This window comes from Acartia tonsa, chromosome 6 (assembly GCF_053477335.1).
Source record: "Acartia tonsa isolate MP-2025a chromosome 6, ASM5347733v1, whole genome shotgun sequence".
NCBI lineage: Eukaryota > Metazoa > Arthropoda > Copepoda > Calanoida > Acartiidae > Acartia > Acartia tonsa.
In genome coordinates, this window is record NC_137265.1 from 4,421,670 (window position 1) to 4,444,615 (window position 22,946).

Sequence of the window (22,946 nt, forward strand, 5' to 3'; positions counted from 1 at the left end):
TTTTTTGTTGCACATATGAAGTTATTAAAATATTTTGCCAGGGACGGTTCTCAGGACTTTTGTCGTGAGTATGTTTACCCTGAGGTGGATATGTACCCCCATGTGGACTCGAAGGACGCTATGAACCCCACCGGGGCCGGGTACTACCCCTACACAGGAATGCGCATGCTTAAATATACAAAAGATCAGTTTAAATGGCTGAATCGATAGGGTTTTCTTTTTATAAAAATCAATAAATTTTACATTTTTAGGTCTAAATGTAAGAAATTGGTATATTTAATTTGTATGTAATATCATATGTAATACCCCCCCTCCCCACCCACCTCCAATTGTAAAAATATATTAGGATAAAATTTGAAGGAGCTTACATTTTGGCTCTTATACTATTTTACTATCAGTTTAGCTTACCTATCTATTTATTCATGCATGGTCATTTTCAAAGGAAACCCTGAGGACCTGAAAAACGTTGGTGTAGAACATGTTGTTCAAATTGCTAATTATCAACCAGGAATCTATAGATAATTTATATTTTTTGCTTTTATTTAAATTGCCTCTCGAGCACTGAAACCCCCTTCCTCCGTGTTTCATTTACTTAATATTAGGTTATCTTTGATATGGGTAGCCGCAAAGGATTAGGGACACTATTAGACAGTATTATAGACAGCTTTCCGTGGATATTAAAATAAAAAATATAATATTAAAACCAGTTTTGTTAGACCCGAGAAGCTGAAGGTTGGGGCTAACAAAAATGGTTTTAATCTTATAATTTTTATTTTATCAACAATTGTCTGTAATACGTTGCTATAGATGATTTTTTTTGTATAGCTCAAAACCGGTTCTAATCCAGCGGATATTAATCGGTTTCAAAGCCATACTGGTTATAAAAATTCAAATTATCTGTTGATTAGAGTTGAAATGGACTAATAAGAAGAACAAGGAAGGTCCTCACGCAGTAGTGGTTGGGTATTTTACACCTGAACCAACCAATGGAACTAATATTGGTGTAAGTGCTGGACAAGGTATAATTATATTTTACACCTGAACCAACCAATGGAACTAATATTGGTGTTAGTGCTGGACAAGGTATAATTATATTTTACACCTGAACCAACCAATGGAACTAATATTGGTGTTAGGGCTGGACAAGGTATAATTATATTTTACACCTGAACCAACCAATGGAACTAATATTGGTGTCAGTGCTGGACAAAGTATAATTATATTTTACTCCTGAACCAACTAATGGAACCAATATTGATGTTAGTGCTGGACAAGGTATAATTATATTTTACACCTGAACCAACCAATGGAACTAATATTGGTGTTAGTGCTGGACTAGGTATAATTATATTTTACTCCTGAACCAACCAATGGAACCAATATTGGTGTTAGTGCTGGACAAGGTATAATTATATTTTACACCTGAACCAACCAATGGAACTAATATTGATGTCAGTGCTGGACAAGGTATGTCCTATTGATTAAAGATTAAAAATTGTCTTCAGGGAGAATTTTCATTTTTTCAATTCTCAATAGAAGGTTTCTATTTAAAGCAAATTTTTTTGTGTTGAATTTTCAATTGTAACAATTTATTCTATTCTATTCTTATTTTATAACTTTTGATATTAAATAAAATTTTGATTGGTTGGTTCAAACTAGCAGTGTTCAAACTTATCAACCAATAATTTAATCTAAAAAATATTAATTTTTGTTATTTGATATGATAACGTGGCTATCAAAACTTTGGATACTAGTGTAATTTACAATCCCTCCCTCCCTGATCTTAGCTAGTAATAACAATCGTAGTAACTCTATAATTTAACCAATTACGTAGGTACCCCCGGAGAAGCCTACATCTACGACTGTCCGTACAGCCAGGTGTGTCGCCAGGTTGTCACCGACCCAGAGGGCCGTATCGCCATATTCGACCTGCCGAGAAAAGAGACGGGGGTGTTTGTTCGAGCCCTGGCGCCCGACACCAACGTAGCCATTGACAAGATTTATCTGATCCCAATTGAAGACTGGAACGCGGGATTTGTAACGCCATATTCAAAATGCGTTAAAGATGGGTCGGGCAAGTGTTTGATGCCGAAGCGGTTCCCGCCAGCGCCCGACGGCTCGACAATTCTTGCACCGGGCGCCGAAGATGAGGGCACCGAGAGCCGACTGGAGGACAAGCCGCGCTTCATTGCCGAGCCCGATATTCCGCTGCTGAAAATTGGCGGCGGAATGGAGGACGAGTCCCGGCTGGCGGGTGATGTTCCCCAGGAGGGGGCATACATCATTGTTGCTCAATATTATCAGCCTGATCATCCCAGGTATCATTTTGATTTGTTACTTTTAAAGCTTTTCTAAAAAAGCTCATATTAAATTTTTTTATTAAAAATACACTAGATTTAACAATGCTATAACTATAGTTAAAATTGGAAACCTAAAATAGCCGATGGTTGGTTTGAGGCTATTTTATTGATGTCTTGATATGGTACAATTGTCCCTACCATTCCACTTAGAATCCTTAGATGCTAGGGAAGAAGCCACTATTCTGAATATATTTCAATAGGATTCATTCATAAAATTGCTATGCTTATTGAAGCTTACTGTATCATTATATCCTAGATAAAAAGAATGTAAGAATTAAATAGTTGCTTTACATCAATAGCATCTAGGGGTTCTGTATTGGAAGGGCAGAAATGAGCTAGAAAAATAGCTTTAAACCATTATAGGAATTGTCCTTATTTCAATTTTATTATTGTTATGATGCCTGTTATAAAATGTTTAATTTTTAGCGTGGATGCGAAGGTGGTTGTCTCAGATGGGTCTCCCCAGGACCGCGAGGGGGGTGATCAACTCCCATCAGATATTTTCAATGTTTACGAGGCAAATAATAATGTACAATTCAAATTTAAGCAATTTTAGATTTGTGTATTGGAATAAAATCCTTAAAAAAAACAATATATAATTGAAAAGGATTTAGACTGAATTTGGGGACTTTGGGTACTAGCGCACAATTGCCGCGGAATTTGTTATGAATATAGCAGACAAAAATAAAAAAAAGCAATTAACACATTTTCTAGCAGACAAAAGATTTACCTATATTGTATAAAATTATTTCGGCTGGTTTTAACAAATATTTTTTTCCAAGAAAATGTCATTTCATGTCTAGAAACTGTACTGTGATATTTGTGTAATAAAAAAACCCATCGTGTTATCTTGAATTTTGGTGGAGGAGAAGGGATGAAGAAGTTCTCATGGTTTTGATGACCTTTTAGCGAAAACTCTTAAATTGAATTCATTGCCCATTGTCCCCTCCCTAATTGCTAATTATTATTATTGTGCGTGTGCTCAGGCTGTACTACCCCTGCCTATGTGCGCCTCCCCCATGGGGTGTAGGCAGACAGTGACCAAGAGCAAGGATGACCCCACCCCTGCAGAGTTTAAGATCACGGAGACTCTAGACATTAAGGAACACATTTTTAAAATTTGTTTATGCTAATATTTAGTAGCTAAGCAACTCTATTGTTCCGTCCTTTAGTCAGTTCGTAACGCTTTGGGGGAAATGTGATTTTCTCGTCTGCTATTAAAAATAGACAGCTGTAATAGATGTAATCGTTATATTTTTTTAAAGTTCATTGATTTTGTTGGAGATTTTTTTTCAAACTATCTTTTTTCTTTGTTATGAGAACTGAATATCTGCTATAAAACTCACTTTGTTTGTATGGTCCATTCCATGTTTTTTGTGCTTCGATACTTGTGGATGTTGTCATCCTTGTTTAAAGAAATGAAGGAATAGAATAGATTAGGACATTTAAAGACTAAAGATGTACTTAACCAAGCCTAGCTTTAATGTTAACTTATTTTAATCTAAATTCTTTTATTTTCAAACTAATTAAAGTGTTTGATATACCAAAAATAACATCTAGATAGAAAAAAATAATATTTTGTCACTGAAAAAGTAACAAAAAATGTGTCTGTTATTCAGTTATCAACTGTTGGACCTAATGAAGCCTGGATAGAGTATGTCATGGCTGTTCCAGCTGACGAATATACTGATAAGCTACTACAGAGAGATGATGGGGTTAATAGGTAGATATATAGATAGATAGATAAATAAATAAATAGATAAGATAGATAGATAGAGTATGTCATGGCTGTACCAGCTGACGAATATACTGATAAGCTACTACAGAGAGATGATGGGGTTAATAGGTAGATAGACAGATAGATAGATAGATAGAGTATGTCATGGCCGTACCAGCTGACGAATATTCTGATAAGCTACTACAGAGAGATGATGGGGTTAATAGGTAGATATACAGATAGATAGATAGATAGATAGGTTGAGTATGTCATGGCGGTATCAGCTGACGAATATACTGATAAGCTTCTACAGAGAGATGATGGGGTTAATAGGTAGATATACAGATAGATAGATAGATAGAGTATGTCATGGCTGTTCCAGCTGACGAATATACTGAGAGATAATGGGGTTAATAGTAGATACACAAACAGACAAAGGAAAATACGATTAGACAAAGAGAGAGACAGATAGACATACTGAAGGACAGACAGATAGACAAAAAGACAGACAGACAAACAAACAGACATACAGACAATCAGACAAAGAGAAAGACAGACAGACAAACAAACAGACAAATAGACAAAGAGACATACAGACAAACAAACAGACAGACAGTCAAACAAAGAAAAATACGATTAGACAAAGAGACAGACAGATAGACATACTGAATGATAGACTGACAGATAGACAGACAGTAAAATAGACAAAAAGACAGACATGTAGAAAGACATACAGACAGACACTGACAGACATTTAGACAAACAGATAGATAGAAAGATAGATAGACCGATAGATAGACAGTTAGATAGACAGATAAATAGACAGATAGATAGACAGATAGATAGACAGATAGATAGACAGATAGATACAGACAGACAGACAAAGAGACATACAGATAGACAAATAGACAGACAAATAGTCAGTCTAAATGACAGACTAACAGGGAGATAATAGAAATTATTTTTAGGCAAAATGAGTTTATAAAAGAGTGTGGACAAAATAGCTTCTATGTCCCGGATAATGTGGAAGATGGTTTCTGCAAACAGGCATTTTAGACAAAACAATAATATTAAATGCGCAGCGTATTACGATAGTCCCTAAAGTTTTATCACAACAACTTTGGAGACTTTCATTGTTTAAACCTCTAATTGTAATCTACAGAAGGGGTGATTTCGTTTATCATCATTTGGTATATACATCAATATATCGTCTATTGTCTTATCCCTTAAGATCCCTGTTTACAGCAACTCTTTAAAAGTGTCCTTTTTACAGTAAAATGTACTGGTAACCATGGTTTTAAAAGTGTATTTTCTAATTCATTAGCTTAAGAACTTTGGGAACCTTTACTTAATCAGTGGTGTCATAATTATAGTGGGGATAATTTTGTATATCATAATTGAGTTTGTACATAATTTTATTGTCTATTGTCTTATCCCTTAAGATCCCTGATTTTTAGACACTAATGTCTCATTTTTTGTTTTGTCACAATGGATTTGTTATTACAACTGATTATCATGTACTCAAATAAAGTGAAAATTTTAGCTGGCTAAAATAACGATACCCCCATCCGCCCCTTTTACACCATCCCCTTCTCTTTCACTGGATGAACGAACCAACCAATAAGTGATGTCCTTGTTAGCAACGGTAATTGACGACAATTCTAATTCGTTTGCATAAGAACTTTGGGGTCCTTTACTCAATTAGTAATGTCCTAACCTTTCCACCAAAAACTTTAATCTACAGAGGGGGATAATTTTGTTTATCCTAATTGGAAGTTTTGTCACAATCTTGTTATTGTTACCAGTCCATAATCTCTGTTGCCTCTGACTTCAACAACGGAGCCCTGGAGTGCGGCTGTAACGCGGAGGGAAGCGTCAACAAGTACGGCTGCCAGCCGTTTGGCGGCCAGTGCGAGTGCAAGCCCAATGTTATTGGTCGCTCTTGTGAAAGGTAATTTTATTACTTTTTTGTAGATATTTAGGTTTTCTTGGCTGTTGTTGAAGATAGAGGGCTAAAGATTCCCTGTATCAATCAGATTCAAGTTCATATTTTTTTTTGTCCGTAGTCTATCGGTGGTGCATAAAAAGACATATATTTTATTGATATTTCAGAAAGTTTTCGTGATTTCTATGAATTATTGTATATTTATCATCTACAGCATGACCCTCGAAAAAGTATTTTTAAGCATCTGCAGCCCTTATTTCTCAATGAATTATAAAAAAAATGCATATGTCCTTGTTCTCCATAGTATTCCACATAAGTAGATATAAAAATATTTTTTTTACCTCCATTAACACCGGAGATTTTTAGAGCTAAAGTTTTGAAAAAGTGACTGAGAAAAAGAATTTTTTTTTGTTTCTCTTATTTTTTGATGGTTATATTATGTTTTTCTGGCAACTGAATAATGAGACACAAAGAAAAACAAGTTAACTAATTATTTCTTTTTTATTCCACCAAAAAATATAAATTTTTAATGGCAAAAAACACTACTGAATGAATTGATTATTTGCAAATTTTAGGTTATTTATTAACCCTTATTTGAGAAAAGGATTAATTATGACAGTTGCTCCGCCTACTTTTCTGACATCTCAATAATTTAATAGGGGGTTAATTAAGCTTTTTAGACAAAAAAATCATTATGTTTCAATTTTATTTTCTTCATAACTTTTTTGTTATTAAAGTTAGGATTGTGAAACAAAAACAACTTTCCTGCTATATTCATAAAGATTTATTTGGTTTTTTAATCTTAAAAAATTTTGCCTAATAAGTAAGTTTTTCAAAATATCATTAAACTAAAAAGACTCAAAAAATATGTGTAAAAAAATGCTTTTTACTCAAAAACTAAATTTTTTATTTCATTTTTGTATAAAGTTTCTGCTAGTAACAAAAATAAAAGGATTTCTACCTTAATTTTGCTAAAAAAGTCGTTTCATGTTAAAAGTTACTTTTTCCTCAGTCACTTTTTCAAAACTTTAGCTCTAAAAATCTCCGGTGTTAATGGAGGTAAAAAAAATATTTTTATATCTACTTATGTGGAATACTATGGAGAACAAGGACATATGCATTTTTTTTATAATTCATTGAGAAATAAGGGCTGCAGATGCTTAAAAATACTTTTTCGAGGGTCATGCTGTATACATCTATAATTCATTTTGTCATCTTTTTTGATGTGCTATACGAAGGGATAATCCTACAAAAAAAATTGGGGTATAGTCCCTTTCGTAGCAACGCCTCTTAAGGGGCATTTCGTCTTATTTTCACAGTAGCTTTTCCCCTATTTCTAGCCCTTGTTGTTGGGGGGGGGGGGGCTCTTACCATGCAGGGCTAATTGCCTATCCCTGCGGGGCAATCACCTAACCTATCTTAAGCTAACCTAACCTATAGTAACCTATAGATAAAAACTACTGTGAAAATTCGACGTAACGCCCCTTAAGAGGCGTTGACACGAAAGGGACTATACCCAAAATTGTATTGCAGGTGTGCCCCAGGATTCTTTGGTTTCCCTGACTGTCAGGAGTGTAGGTGTCCATCCACAGCTACTTGTAATGAGGATACAGGTAGTATTTTATATCCATTATCTATCCTTGCTATCTATCTATCTATCCTTGGTTTCCCAGACTGTCAGGAGTGTAGGTGTCCATCCACAGCTACTTGTAATGAGGATACAGGTATGATTTTATATCCATTATCTATCCTTGTATCCCTGCTATCTATCTATCCTTGTATCCTTGCTATCTATCTATCTATCCTCCCTGACTGTCAGGAGTGTAGGTGTCCATCCACAGCTACTTGTAATGAGGATACAGGTAGTATTTTATATCCATTATCTATCCTTGTATCCTTGCTATCTATCTATCCTTGTATCCTTGCTTTCTATCTATCTATGCTTGGTATCCCTGACTGTCAGGAGTGTAGGTGTCCATCCACAGCTACTTGTAATGAGGATACAGGTGTTATTTTATATCCATTATCTATCCTTGTATCCTTGCTATCTATCTATCTATCTATCCTTGGTTTCCCTGACTGTCAGAGGTGTAGGTGTCCATCCAAAGCTACTTGTAATGAGGATACAGGTGTTATTTTATATCCATTATCTATCCTTGTATCCTTGCTATCTATCTATCTATCTATCCTTGGTTTCCCTGACTGTCAGAGGTGTAGGTGTCCATCCACAGCTACTTGTAATGAGGATACAGGTATTATATTATATCCATTAGCTATCCTTGTATTCCTGCTATCTATCTATCTATCCTTGGTATCCCTGACTGTCAGGAGTGTAGGTGTCCATCCACAGCTACTTGTAATGAGGATACAGGTATTATTTTATATCCATTATCTATCCTTGTATCCCTGCTATCTATCTATCTATCCTTGGTTTCCCTGACTGTCAGGAGTGTAGGTGTCCATCCACAGCTACTTGTAATGAGGATACAGGTATGATTTTATTTCCATTATCTATCCTTGTATTCCTGCTATCTATCTATCTATCCTTGTATCCCCGCTATCTATCCTTGTATCCTTGCTATCCATCTATCTATCCTTGGTTTCCCTGACTGTCAGGAATGTAGGTGTCCATCCACAGCTACTTGTAATGAGGATACAGGTAGTATTTTATATCCATTATCTATCCTTGTATCCTTTCTATCTATCTATCCTTACTATCCCTGCTATCTATCTATCTATCTATCCTTGTATCCCTGCTATCTATTTATCAATTTTTGGTTTCCCTGACTTTCAGGAGTGTAGGTGTCCATCAACAGCTACTTGTAATGAGGATACAGGTAGTATTTTATATCCATTATCTATCCTTGTATCCTTGCTATCTATCTATCTATCCTTGTATCTTTGCTATCTATATATATATCTTTGGTTTCCCTGACTGTCAGGAGTGTAGGTGTCCATCCACAGCTACTTGTAATGAGGATACAGGTAGTATTTTATATCTATCTATCTATCCTTGTATCCCCGCTATCTATCTATCTATCCTTGGTTTCCCAGACTGTCAGGAGTGTAGGTGTCCCTCCACAGCTACTTGTAATGAGGATACAGGTAGTATTTTATATCTATCTATCTATCCTTGTATCCCCGCTATCTATCTATCTATCCTTGGTTTCCCTGACTGTCAGGAGTGTAGGTGTCCATCCACAGCTACTTGTAATGAGGATACAGGTAGTATTTTATATCCATTATATATCATTGTATCCCTGCTATCTATCTATCTATCTATCCTTGTATCCCGGCTATCTATCTATCTATTATTGTATCCTTACTATTTATCTATGTATCCTTGTATCCCTGCTATCTATCTATCTATCCTTGGTTTCCCTGACTGTCAGGAGTGTAGGTGTCCATCCACAGCTACTTGTAATGAGGATACAGGTAGTATTTTATATCCATTATCTATCCTTGTATCTTTGCTATCTATCCTTGTATCCCTGCTATCTCTCTATCTATCCTTGGTATCCCTGACTGTCAGGAGTGTAGGTGTCCATCCACAGCTACTTGTAATGAGGATACAGGTATTATTTTATATCCATTATCTATCCTTGTATCCATGCTATCTATCTATCTATATATCTCTCTATCTATCTAATTATCTATCTATCTCTCTCTCTATATATATATATATAATTATCTATCTATCTGTCTATAGGAGAGTGTATCTGTGCGCCATTTGTGACTGGTACTGAAGAGGCCCCTTGTTCCCAATGTGAAGAAAATACTTTCGGCTATGATCCTATCACTGGGTGTCAAGAATGTAAATGTATGGTGGAAGGAACCGTGGCAGGTAAAAATTTTCCATTAATATCCGCTGAATTAAAACTGGTTCTAAGCCATACTTAAAGATTAAATATTGTATTGTATCCAAGACAATTTTCTACAAATAATAAAATAAAATAAAATTATTAACACCAGTTTTGTTTGCCGGGGCCTTAGCTTTATTTATCATATAATTTTTTATTTTAATATCCGCGGAAAGTTGTCTATAGTATGATGCCATGATACATAACTAGACTCTGAGAATAATTAGAGAATTTAAATGTAATGTCCCAACTAAATATTATTTTATCATTGTTTTAAATGTGTTAGTTTCTTCAAATTTCTTCCCTTGGTTTTAAAAAAATGAAATAGGGAAAGAGCCTAAACCTTACGGAGCTACCCTGTATTCAATAGAACCCAACATAACCTTAGTAAAAAAAATACTACACACCCTTTTTCAATTTATTTGGGTAACCCTTTTTCATTTTAAAAAAATTATCTCTGTTTTATCGAACCTTTGGACTTTCTAATCCATCTATCTATCCATCTATCTATATATAAATCTATCTATCTATCTATGAAGGAAACATGAGTTGTAGCCAAGACTCTGGATACTGTTACTGTGCCGAGAATGTTGAGTGTCGAACCTGTGACCTCTTTATCTATCTATCTATTTATCCATCTACCTATCTGTCCATATATCCATCTATCGATCTATCTCTCTATTAAGGAAACATGAGTTGTAGCCAAGACTCTGGTCAATGTTACTGTGCCGAGAATGTTGAGGGTCGAACCTGTGACCACTGCAGCTATGGCTCGTACCAGTATCCCAACTGCGAGTCCTGTGACTGCGACCTCGCCGGTACAACAGAGAGGATTTGTGACCAGGTAATTCCTGTGGGGATTAGGCATACAAAAGTTAGTTTAGATTTAATTCTTTTTAATAACACTAGCGGCTTCGCCCCTAGCCTCTAGGGGCTTTGCCCAAGAGGTGATAAAAAAAAATTATTGCGAGAGACCATAAAGGACCATGGAAACTCCTTCAAAAAAAAAAAAAAAAAAAAAATGGGGGGGGATTTTTTGGTTTTTGGGGGGGTTGGGGGTGTCCCACCCCCCGAGAAAATAGCTTAAAACCACCACAGGACCAATAGGTAGATACCCTGAAGAGTAGAATCCGATCGGTTCAGTGGTTACCGAGATCTTAAGGGACAGACAGACAGACGGACGGACAGACGGTCAGACGGACAGACAGACATCGTTCTACTTTGTATTATAGATTGCTATTTTAAAACTCAAAATAAAATGTATGTCTGTCCGTCTGTATGTTTGTCTGTTAGTTCGTAAAGCTATGGGTGATGCATGCTTTTTTCGGCTACTTTTTAAGATAGATGGCTGTATAAGCATCAAGTACATAATATTATTAACTTAAACCCGCGGTCTATCTTCATTATCTTGGTTTTTTTTTATAGTTAAAATAATATTTTTTCCAGTATGGCTTAGAAACCGATTAGTATCTGCTGGATTAAAACCGATTTTCAGCCAAATAAATTTCCACTAATATTAAAATAAAATTAATAATATTAAGAACAATTTATTTATCCAGGGAATTCGGCCCTTCGGGACTAACAAACCTGATTTAAAGGTTAGCTATTTATACATTTTAGAAGTTTCCTATCAGTTTCAAACTTTATTTAGACTACAGCAGAGTGTATGTGTAAGAAGTCAGTGGACGGACCAAGATGTGATACTTGTAAGGCTGGACACTTCAATCTTCAGGTTTTATTTTATATCCATTATATATCCTTGTATCCCTGCTATCTATCTATCTATCCTTGTATCCCTGCTATCTATCTATCTATTTTTGTATCCCTGCTATCTATCTTTCCTTGAATCCCTGCTATCTATCTATCTATCCTTGTATCCTTGCTATCTATCTATCTATTTTTGTATCCCTGCTATCTATCTTTCCTTGAATCCCTGATATCTATCTATCTATCCTTGAATCCCTGCTATCTATCTATCTATCCTTGTATCCCTGCTATCTATCTATCTATCCTTGTATCCCTGCTATCTATCTATCTATCCTTGTATCCCTCCTATCTATCTATCCTTGTATCCCTCCTATCTATCTATCCTTGTATCCCTCCTATCTATCTATCTATCTATCCTTGTATCCCTGCTATCTATTTAATACTTATATTTGCGGGAACTTTTATTTAATGAAATCTTCCAATTTTTAACATTTACAAAACGGCCTGCTTTATTGCATCAAGATCCATGACAGATCTATGTAGAAAATAAATGTCTACATATGAGCTCAAGTTTTCCAAATGCCATGAGTTTAAAATTCATAGTGATCCCATAATCCATAATAAACTCTCATTGGCCATAACGATAAGACCCATTGTTTCACTGTATGAAGAACTAGTGGCTTCGCCCCTAGCCTCTAGGGGCTTCGCCCCATGAGGTAATGGGAAGTCAACCCTTCAGAATAATTTTATAGTTATATTTTCAAAAAAGTTATTCTTTGCTGAATTACTCTTTGGTAAAATTAAACCCAGGTTGTGCGCCGTATGCACAAAAATTTTAATTCGTAAAAATTAAACCCAGGTTGTTCACCGTATATCTCGTACGGGGTGAGCATAAGCGAGTACCCGGTATGCGGCGCAAGCTCTGATAGTCCCACTGATTGGACCACATATACACAAAAATTGAAAACTCTCATCTGTAAATTTTATTTAATACCTATAATTGCAACAACTTTTTAAAGATGTCAATTTTTAAAAGTTACAAAAAGCCCAAAAAAATTTTTTGGTGAAATTTTTTTTTTTTTTTTGGGGGGGGGGTTCATGGGGGCTTCGCCCCATGGTGCAGTGGGGTTCCCCCAACCCAATTACTGGTTTTTGTTTACAAAAATAAAAAAAAATAAAAAAATTTGGAAATAGGGATTTTTTATTTTTAGGAGGTTGGGGTGTCCCACCCTCCTAGAAAATAGCTTAAAACCACCAGAGGACCAATAGGTATATTCCCAGAAGAGTAGAGCCCAATTTGTAGCAGTTACTGAGATTTTACAAAAAATGTAAAAAAAAAATTTGGGGGGGGGTGGTTTTTTGGGGGGGGTTTAGGGTGTCCCACCCCCCAGGAAAATAGCTTAAGACCATCACAGGACCAGTAGGTATAATCCCTGAAGAGTAGAGCCCAATCGGTTCAGCGCTTACTGAGATCTTAAGCTTCAGACGGACAGACAGACGGACAGACAGACAGACAGACAGACGGTCAGACGGACAGACATCAAGCTACTTTGTATTATAGATAAATTCATTTTTTTTATTTCATGTTGCTATTTGAATCATATTGAAGTATTAAATTTCTATTCATAAAACAGAAAATTTAAATGTATAATATCTATAATACAAAGTAGAACGATGTCTGTCTGTCCGTCTGTCCGTCTGTCCGTCTGTCTGTCCGTCTGAAGCTTAAGATCTCAGTAACCACTGAACCGATTGGGCTCTACTCTTCAGGGAATATACCTACTGGTCCTGTGATGGTTTTAAGCTATTTTCTCGGGGGTTGGGACACCCCCAACCCCCCCAAAAAATGAAAAATACCCCCCCCAAAAAATTTTTTTTTTTTTTACTTTTTCTTTTTAAATCTAAAATACAAAAAATTAGGTTGATCAAAACTCTTGAGGCAAAGCCCCTAGAGGCTAGGGGCGAAGCCGCTAGTAGTAAATAAAAGAAAACTTAGTTTCACAATAATTTGATACTAGCGATACGTGTGTAATGTGTTCAGATAATGAACTAAACATTTTATAGTAATTTTTTATTGTCTATCTATCTATCCTTAAATCCTTGCTTTCTATATATTGTTATTTTAATCCGCCGCGCTGCGAGTTTTACTTTATTAAGAGAACATAAAAATTAGGGTTGGGCCGGATATTTTTTTGGCCGGATACCGGATATCCGGCTGATTTCAAATGCCGGATATCCGGTATCCGGCCGGATAACCGGCCAAATTACTACATATTAAAGTATCAAAAAAGGATATAGTCCCTTTCGTGGCAACGCACCTTAAGGGGCGATTCGTTGTATTTTTAAAATTGCTTTTAATAGGTTATTTTAGGTTAGGTTAGGTTACATTTGGTTAGGTGATTGCCCCGCAGGGTTATGCAATTGGTCCCGCAAGGTTAGAGTCCCCCGCGAGGGGGTAGAAATAGGAGAAAAGCTACTGTGAAAATATTAATAATCGCTTCTTAAGGGGCGTTGCCACGAAAGGGACTTTAAAATTTATTCATAAACTGGTGTTTTATATTATACTAGCGGCTGCGTCCCTAGTATCTAGGGATATTAGAAGGGACATGAAAAAGCAGAAAAATAACTTAAAACCTTACAACGACTTTTTAAAAAAAATTAAACAGCCTAAAACCACCCTGGGACTTATAAAAAGCTTCAGTCTAAAGGAGAACCATATCGGTTCAGCGGTTAGCGAGATCCTTCGCTAGAGACAAAAAAAGCTTACTACTTTATATAATAGGATAAAATTAAGGTTAAAACTTAAAAATTAGGTAACTATTAAATAATCTTTCTTCTTAGCAAATAAATCTAATTAACTACTACCCTCAATCTGTAATATCAACCCCTAACGGTTGGAGGATGGGCGGGGAGGTGGCGTTGAATGCCTGCCCCCCCCCCTCCCTCTATTTTTCTATCCCATTTTCTGTGTATAAAAGGTAGAGGGATATAACTAAGTGACTTTCGAAATATGGGTATGACACATATTTGAGAGTTGAATTTTTTTTTAATATCTCCTTCCTGGCAGGCACAGGGCACAAAGCATTTCATGTTATCTAATACTAAAATATCCTATAGTCGTACATCCTCATATGTAATATAGGTGTTCAAGTTGATTTCAGGTTCCATGTATAAACCTGCAAGTCCTGAACCTCCAGGTCTCCAGAAATCTTTAAACGGTTCCTGTGACCGCAAATTTTTACTTGAAGATTTAAAATTTAAAACTTTTTTTATATATCTTCATGACATATTACAATTTCATAAAATCCGTTGCTCTTTACCTGCCAACCGTCGGTTTGCGGCTGGCAGCTGCCAAGTACTACTGCCACCGCCAAAATTTATGTTTTGATATTTCTAATATAAAATTTACTTAAAGATAAACATATTCAGAAAAAATTGTTCTTCTAGCTTGAATAATAAGAAAATTACAGCCATTTGAGATAAAAATAAACAGTATTTTGTTGAAAAATATAAAAGATTATATTGCCGGATATCCGGCCGGATAGTTTCAATATCCGGTATCCGGCCGGATATCCGGCCACACCGGATATCCGGCCCAACCCTAATCTGGTGTAACATCCAAGTAATAATATATCCATTAATTTTGTTTAGAGTTCTAACCCTGACGGGTGTACAGAGTGTTTCTGTCTATCCCTGTATCCCTGCTATCTATCTATATATCTATCCATAGTAATAATATATTCATTAATTTTGTTTAGAGTTCTAACCCTGACGGGTGTACAGAATGTTTCTGTCTATCTATCTATCCCTGTATCCCTGCTATCTATCTATATATCTATCCATAGTAATAATATATCCATAATTATGTTTAGAGTTCTAACCCTGATGGGTGTACAGAGTGTTTCTGCTTTGGCAAGAGCACACAGTGTGATTCTAAATCTGGAATGGTAAAGAAAAAGGTAATAAATTTTTTTCCACTATAGCTTTGATACCGATCAATATCCGCTGGATTAGAATCGGTTCTCAGCCATGCTGAAAAAAAATCATGAAAAGCATTATATTTATGGACTAGGTATATACCAGTTTTTGTAATTTATCGCTAGTTTCAAAATTAACGCAAGTTACTGATAAATTCGCCAGTTTTGATTGTTTACTTCGTTTTCTTACTCTACACAAGGATTCCTGTAGCAATAAGATAATGTTTAGAAAGCTTAGGAACTCAATGATCATCTAAATGTCCACCAACTTTTTTACATGATATCATTATCCTATTATTGTAAATGGTAATTCCTATAACGTTAAGACAAAATTTTTAAAGCGAAATTTTGTTTAGACTTTAGCATTAAAAGACCTGTCACTATATTATTGTTTGTTTGTTTCTCCGAAAGTATTATGGCTTCTTATTAGTAGCGAAGCTACTCTATAATTCACTTTGTCCGTCCGTCAGTCCGTCAGTCAGTCCGTCAGTCAGTCCGTCAGTCCGTAACGCTATGGGGGAAATGGGATTTACTCAGCTCCTATAAAAGATGGAATTCTGAAATTTTTTGACAACATTCCCATTATTAAGGAGCACAATTAACTATAAAACATCACTGGCGGTCGGACGGCTTTTTAGCAGGTTTTAGGCTATTTTTAAATTTTCCACATTTTCCCCCATATCTTTGGTGTTTATGGTCCGATTTTCAAAATTCTTTCAGTTAAAGATATCAAAATTAAATTTTCCGTCGTTTGGAGAAAACAACAATAACGGTCAGACTGCCTTTTTGCAGGTTTTTAGCTATTTTTACATTTTTCACATTTTTCTCCATATCTTTGGTGTTTATGAACCGATTTTCAAAATTTTTTCAGTTATAGATATCAAAATCAAATTTCCCGTCGTTTGAAGAAAACAACTATGAAGGTCAGACTGCCTTTTTGCAGGTTTTTGGCTATTTTATATTTTTTACATTTTCCCCTATATCTTTGGTGTTTTTAGTCCAATTTTCAAATTTTTTTCAGTTAAAGATGTCAAAATTAAATTTCCCGACGTTTGAAGAAAACAACAATAATGGTCAGACTGCCTTGTTGCAGGGTTTTGGCTATTTTTAAATGTTTTACATTTTTCCCCATATCTTTGGTGTTTATGATCCGATTTTCAAAATTTTTTCTGTTTTAGATATTAAAATTAAATTTCCCGTTTGAAGAAAACAACCATGACGGTCATTCCAATCCACGAAATTTTGTGCTTCGCTACTTATGGATGTTGTCATCCTTGTTTTATATTACCTCATTGAATTTTAGTTTGAAGATATGAATGGATGGATTGGAACACAAATTGAAGTTAAAAAGCATCCAGAAATTTCTGAACTTAACATGGGTGAGTTAGAATTATTTAAGTTATGATCAGTTTAAAATTGGCCTAGGCTCTTATTTTATTAGTGCGAAAAACACATACACACACAAAATCACCTCCCAAATTAAGAATGGTATACTTATGTTTTAGGGGGGGGGGGGTTTATACACCCATTTTGTGTCCTACCACCCAATGAAAAGTAAAAAAGCGTCTCTGAATTGGTAAAAGGATGCGATTGCGCAAGGCACACAAATTGTTTTTTAACTTTCCCTTTTAAGTCTAAGGAATATGTGACCTTTTTACCCCTCTTGGCTTTATTAGGAGGGTGTAGATCCTTGTCAAGGAGGATGGACGTCAAGGGGGATGGACACCTAGGGGGGTGTATTCATCCCCTTAATTTTACCAGGGGATGGATACACTGCTTATGAATAGAATTGTCCTTGTTAATATTTCTTTATATTTAGAACCTTTGATAAACTATGGCGGTATTCTGGATATTAACTTTGACAACATTGTTCTCGGAGCACAGGTTGGTCTGTTTGTTAATAGCGAAGCTACTCTGCATTAACATTGTCTGTGCGCCTGTCCGTCTGTCAGTCAACCCGTCCGAAAGTCTATGGGTGAAATGTGTCTTCCTCGGCTGCTATTCAAAAAAATACAGCTGAAATATTCAGAGAAGATTCCTACGGCCTTTGCAAATCTATTCTATATATTGTTTTCTATCCGTATGTCTGTCATTCATGCTTATAAATAAAATATTATTTGTTATTCATAAGATACAAGTGATGAATTGGACATTAGACTATAAATTATAGTAGTACCCAAAGTTTCGTTCCTTCGTTGGCTTAAAAACTAACAAATTTTGATTGGCTGGTTTAAAATGGCAATGTGTTAAATTTTATACAGATAATCTACTGTATAATAATTTTGTATATCATGATTAAAGTGTACAACAATTCATTGTCTACTACCTATCCCTTCTTTTAATTAATTGTGATTGTAATGGAACAAATTTTCTTTTTCAGAAAAAAAAATCATTTTTTTTTCTGTGACTTGTAAGGATGATTATTGATTTTTAGGAGTTCTACTTTAGCAGTCCCCCTAGCTTCGCGGCAAGCAGAATTACAAGCTTTGGTAGCCATATCACCTATAATATTACTACCTATGGAGATATGAATATGGGTAGGATTATTTATTTATTTTTATTTGCCTCTCGGGGCACTTAAGGGAAGGGAGAAAGTTAGCCTTGAACTTTAAATTTTTGTTTAAAAAGAAAAAACGAATTGGGGGGGGGGGGGGTTATTTTTTTAAGAGTGATTTCTATCGGGAAGATGTAGGTTCTAGTCACCCCCCCCCCAAAAAAAAAAAAAAACTTTTGGGTCTACCTATATATAACTTCTCTGGAAAAGATAACCATATCTGATCAGCTGATAGCGAGATACAGACAGATATCCTGTTACTTTTATGTAGAGGCCACTAGGGGCACTTGAGGAGGGGAATATTGAAAATTTTACTTTTTGGAGGGTGGGGGTTGGAATATCACACGCCCACCCATTGATTTTAATTTTTTTTTGGGCGTGCTAACTTATTTTTTTATAGGGGCGATAGCTCTTGGGAGGGTGGTGTTACCCTCCCCAAAATAGTTATAAATCTTCCCAGGACATATGAGAAGCTACATTGTAAAGGAGAACGATAGCGGTCAGCGATATCCTTTGGTACAAACAAACAGTAGAGATCCTGTTTTATATAAGGATTACTTTTAAAAGTAATTAAATGCTTTTTAAAAGTCAAAACTACACAAATTGATTAAATTTGTATTTAGGTAATAAGAAGTCTCCAGATGTAATTATCATGGGAGCTGACTCTTTCATCTTCTTTTTCTCGGGCAGAAAGGTAGAAACTTTGTATAACCACGTTATCTTATTTGTTGGCCTAAAAACTTTGGGTACTATCTATGAGTGTCCAAAATTTTTAACGGATATCTTTAATCTACATAAGGGGTATTATTATTATAGTATCAAAACGTTTTGTAATTTTAAGAAATTTTGTTTGTTTTGTTCCAATCTAGCATTGTTCATAATTGAATTAACCCACAAAAGCGGTAATTTTGTTGGTCATCATTGGGGATGTATCGTTAATTGTCTTTTCTCTCTAGATCCATGGTATTAAAAAGTAATATTTCTAATAAACATTTTAGAGATCTTATGCAGCAAACAAATGAACATCAAAATGATTATTTCTTTTAATTTTAAGGTTTCCAGCGGCCAAAGAGTCCAAATGAAGGTTCCACTAGAGCCAAGATATTGGGTTCATCCGTCTGGAAATCAAGTTAATAGACCTCAACTTATGCTAAGGTATCTTTCTATCAGTTTATCTATCTATCTATCTGTCTACCAATCTATCTGTCTATCTACAATGTATTGGAAATAAGATATTGGGTTCATCCTTCTGGAAATCAAGTTAATAGACCTCAACTTATGCTACTGTATTGAAATCTATCTATCTATCCATCATTTTACTTAACTATCTATCCATCCTTCTACCTGTATATCTATCCATCATTCTACCTATCTATCTATCCATCATTCTACTTTTTTATCTATCCACCATTCTACTTATTTATTTATCTATCTATTTATCTACTTATTTATCTTTCTCATACCTATATATTTATCTATATTAATGCCTATCTATCTATCTAGATTGAACAATGAACAACCTGCAAAGAGTATTTATCCGTGGGTCCTACGCTGGCGGTGGTTCCCAGCAGACCAGACTGTCTATCTATCTATTTATTAATGCCTATTTATCTATCTAGACTGAACAACCTGTCTATCTATATTTATTAATGCCTATCTATCTATCTAGATTGAACAACCTGCAGAGGGTATTTATCCGTGGATCCTATGCCGGGGGTGGTTCCCAGCAGACCAGACTATCTATCTATCTATTTACTCATGACTATCTATCTATCTAGATTGAACAACCTGCAGAGGGTATTTATCCGCGGATCCTATGCCGGGGGTGGTTCCCAGCAGACCAGACTGTCTATCTATCTATTTATTAATGCCTATCTATCTATCTAGACTGAACAACCTGCAGAGGGTATTTATCCGCGGGTCTTATGCTGGTGGTGGTTCCCAACAGACCAGACTGGAAAATGTTAACCTGGAGTTTGCAGATGAAGGGACAGGTGACCAGAATTTCTTTCTTTACCTAGATTTTTTTAACACTGGTACCCAAAGTTTTTGAATTAAAGAAGATATCTTATTTATCTCCTCAAATATTTTGGAGACTTTTAATAAACTTAATTGGATTGTTCAATCTTTTACACCAATATTTAAAATCTACAGAATGGTTAATATTGTTTATCAAAATAAAGATTCCTAGATTTTATTTTTTAACAATTTTTAATTTAGACGGTACATCAGTGTTGACCGTGGAGGAGTGTGTGTGTTCTGATGGTTATACAGGATCTTCCTGCCAGCTCTGTGCACCTGGATACTATACAGATACTCAGGACCAGTGGGGACCTATCTGTAGGTATAGTATATAGATAGATAGTGTGTGTGCCCTGTTGGTTATACAGGTTACAGTACACCTGAACTTCAAATTTTGATACAGTACTACTAGAGACACCTATGTATGAATGTTTGAACTATAATATTTCTGGAAATATAACTGTAACAACTATGCTGAGAGTGCGCCACCTGTACTTCAAATTTTGAACTAGAATGTTCCAATTTGATATATTTAGTACTAATAGAGTCACCTATGTACGGATATTTGAACTATACTATTTATAGGAAATGTAATTGTAACCACCATGCTGATGTATGCCACCCCACTACTGTAGATTGCGCCATCTTTAATTCAAATTTTGAACTACAATGTTCCAATTTGTAGTACTACTAGTAACACCTATGTATGAATATTTGAACTATGATATTTGTAGGAAATGTATCTGTAACAATCATGCTGATGTATGCCACCCTACTACTAGAGATTGCGCCATCTGTAATTTAAATTTTGAACTAAAATGTTCCAATTTGATATAGAACTACTAGTGACACCTATGTATGGATATTTGAACTATAATATTTATAGGAAATGTAACTGTAACAACCATGCTGATGTATGCCACCCCACTACTGGAGATTGCGCCACCTGTACTTCAAATTTTGGACTAAAATGTTCCAATTTGATATAGTACTACTAGAGCCACCTATGTATGGATATTTGTACTATAATATTTGTAGGAAATGTAACTGTAACAACCATGCTGATGTATGCCACCCTACTACTGGAGAATGCGCCACCTATGTACCCCTGCCAGAACTAGTACCAGAGTCGCTGCTTATCCCCAACTACTGTCACTTCTACCCAGAGAGATGTAAGGAGGACACGGCTGTTAATCACTGCAGGTTGGTGTTTTTTTTTTTCAGTTAACATCCGCTGGATTGGAACCGGTTCTCGGCCATACTGAAAAAATCATGTTTAGGATCGAGTAACAGACAAATTTCCACGAATTTTAAAATACAAAACGACTATAACATTAATACCAGTTTTGTTAGCTCATGCCTTTAGCCCCTCCTCGGGTCTAACAAAACTGGTTTTGGTCTTATAATTTTTAATTTATCTAATATCCGCGGAAAGAATATAAGATGATGGTATTTTTATTCGATATATATTATTAATGGATGTTGTACCAGATTTTCATGTTCTCTAATAAAGTGATACTCGCAGCTGGCTAAAATAACAAAACATTCATCCACTCCCTTTACCCCATCCCTGCCCCTCATATAATTGGATAAACGAACTCCCAGTAAAAGAGGTCCTTGTTAGCAAATTTTCCCCTGTCCATATATCCACGTATATTATATATCCATTGATATTTTCAGGGACAACACACGTGGACGGAATTGTGAGTTGTGTGAGGTTGGATTCTACGGGGACGCAACCACTGGATCCCCGGATGCCTGCCAGGCCTGTCCTTGCCCCCTGCCAGACAACAAGTAAGTGCAATTGGTGCTTTCCCTCAAAGCGTCTATCGGGCTAAGAAACCATCCCTTCCTTTTAAAAAATTAAATAAAAATAAATGGTTTTTTTACAATGCCTGACCAAGGATCTTAATGAATAAGATAATGACCGGTAAATTTATGTACATCCCCAATGATTATAAACAAAATTACTCCTTCGGTAGATTTAAATTTGAACACTCAACTCAATAAATCAACCAATCAAAATTAAAAAACAGTCCTCAAAGTTTTTGAGCCAACGAGTAACAAAAAGTTATCATATAACTTTAAGGATAAGCCCCCCCCCCCCCCCGTATGCCTGATGCCTAACTATTGACCTAAAGGAACAAACAAACAACCTCCCCCCCTTATCCCCTTATTTTCAATATACTTCAAAATATTGGGAGGGGTTCAGTGCTCGAGTAGGCAATTCGAGGGAAAACACAAATAATACTTTGCTTGATCATAAGATTTGATATGATAATAAACTTGAATTAAAGATATTATTTTATTATTTCATGTTTTAATATGATAATAATCAAGTTTATGTCACATGTTTCAGTAGATTATGGGAATGATTGATATATTCAACAATTTTAATTATTCCAATATGGAAACGAAACCGATTAATAACCGCTGGATTAGAACCTGTTCTTAGCTATACTGAAAAATCATTTATAGCATATAAATATGTTGATCTTTAAATGATTGAATATGTATTTAAAAAAAGTTATAAAATATTTTTAATCATGTTTTATTTTAGTTATGCAGAGTCCTGTGATGGTTTATTCGATCAATCCTTAGACCCCTCTGAACAGGTTAGGTTTTTTTAAGCTTCTAGCTTGTTAGAGTTGTCCTATCCATTTCAAACAGTTCAGTTTTTTTAGCTTTTATCTTGTTAGTGTTGTCATATTCATTTTAAACATTTCTTATTCTTTATTCCTAATTTTTATATTATTCTGTATATCTTCTTAAATTTTTTAACTGAAATTTTTTTATGCTTTAGT

At 35.3% G+C, this 22,946-nt stretch overlaps 1 protein-coding gene across 1 annotated transcript in view; it reads left to right on the forward strand.

Annotated features, from left to right (window-relative positions):
• The window catches only part of LanA (laminin subunit alpha), an 86,459-nt gene that overhangs the window by 21,032 nt on the left and 42,481 nt on the right, over positions 1-22,946 (forward strand). The window contains exons 30-53 of the mRNA XM_080163000.1: positions 42-155; positions 441-506; positions 907-1,019; positions 1,835-2,318; positions 2,787-2,877; positions 3,347-3,461; positions 3,978-4,083; positions 5,046-5,124; positions 5,883-6,028; positions 7,556-7,635; positions 9,732-9,866; positions 10,569-10,726; positions 11,534-11,614; positions 15,462-15,548; positions 16,870-16,945; positions 17,386-17,450; positions 18,001-18,103; positions 18,744-18,814; positions 19,175-19,275; positions 20,008-20,114; positions 20,341-20,464; positions 21,181-21,345; positions 21,823-21,936; positions 22,703-22,757. Coding sequence (XP_080019126.1) covers positions 42-155; positions 441-506; positions 907-1,019; positions 1,835-2,318; positions 2,787-2,877; positions 3,347-3,461; positions 3,978-4,083; positions 5,046-5,124; positions 5,883-6,028; positions 7,556-7,635; positions 9,732-9,866; positions 10,569-10,726; positions 11,534-11,614; positions 15,462-15,548; positions 16,870-16,945; positions 17,386-17,450; positions 18,001-18,103; positions 18,744-18,814; positions 19,175-19,275; positions 20,008-20,114; positions 20,341-20,464; positions 21,181-21,345; positions 21,823-21,936; positions 22,703-22,757 — 2,836 coding nt within the window. The remainder of the gene's footprint in view (positions 1-41; positions 156-440; positions 507-906; positions 1,020-1,834; positions 2,319-2,786; positions 2,878-3,346; positions 3,462-3,977; positions 4,084-5,045; positions 5,125-5,882; positions 6,029-7,555; positions 7,636-9,731; positions 9,867-10,568; positions 10,727-11,533; positions 11,615-15,461; positions 15,549-16,869; positions 16,946-17,385; positions 17,451-18,000; positions 18,104-18,743; positions 18,815-19,174; positions 19,276-20,007; positions 20,115-20,340; positions 20,465-21,180; positions 21,346-21,822; positions 21,937-22,702; positions 22,758-22,946) is intronic.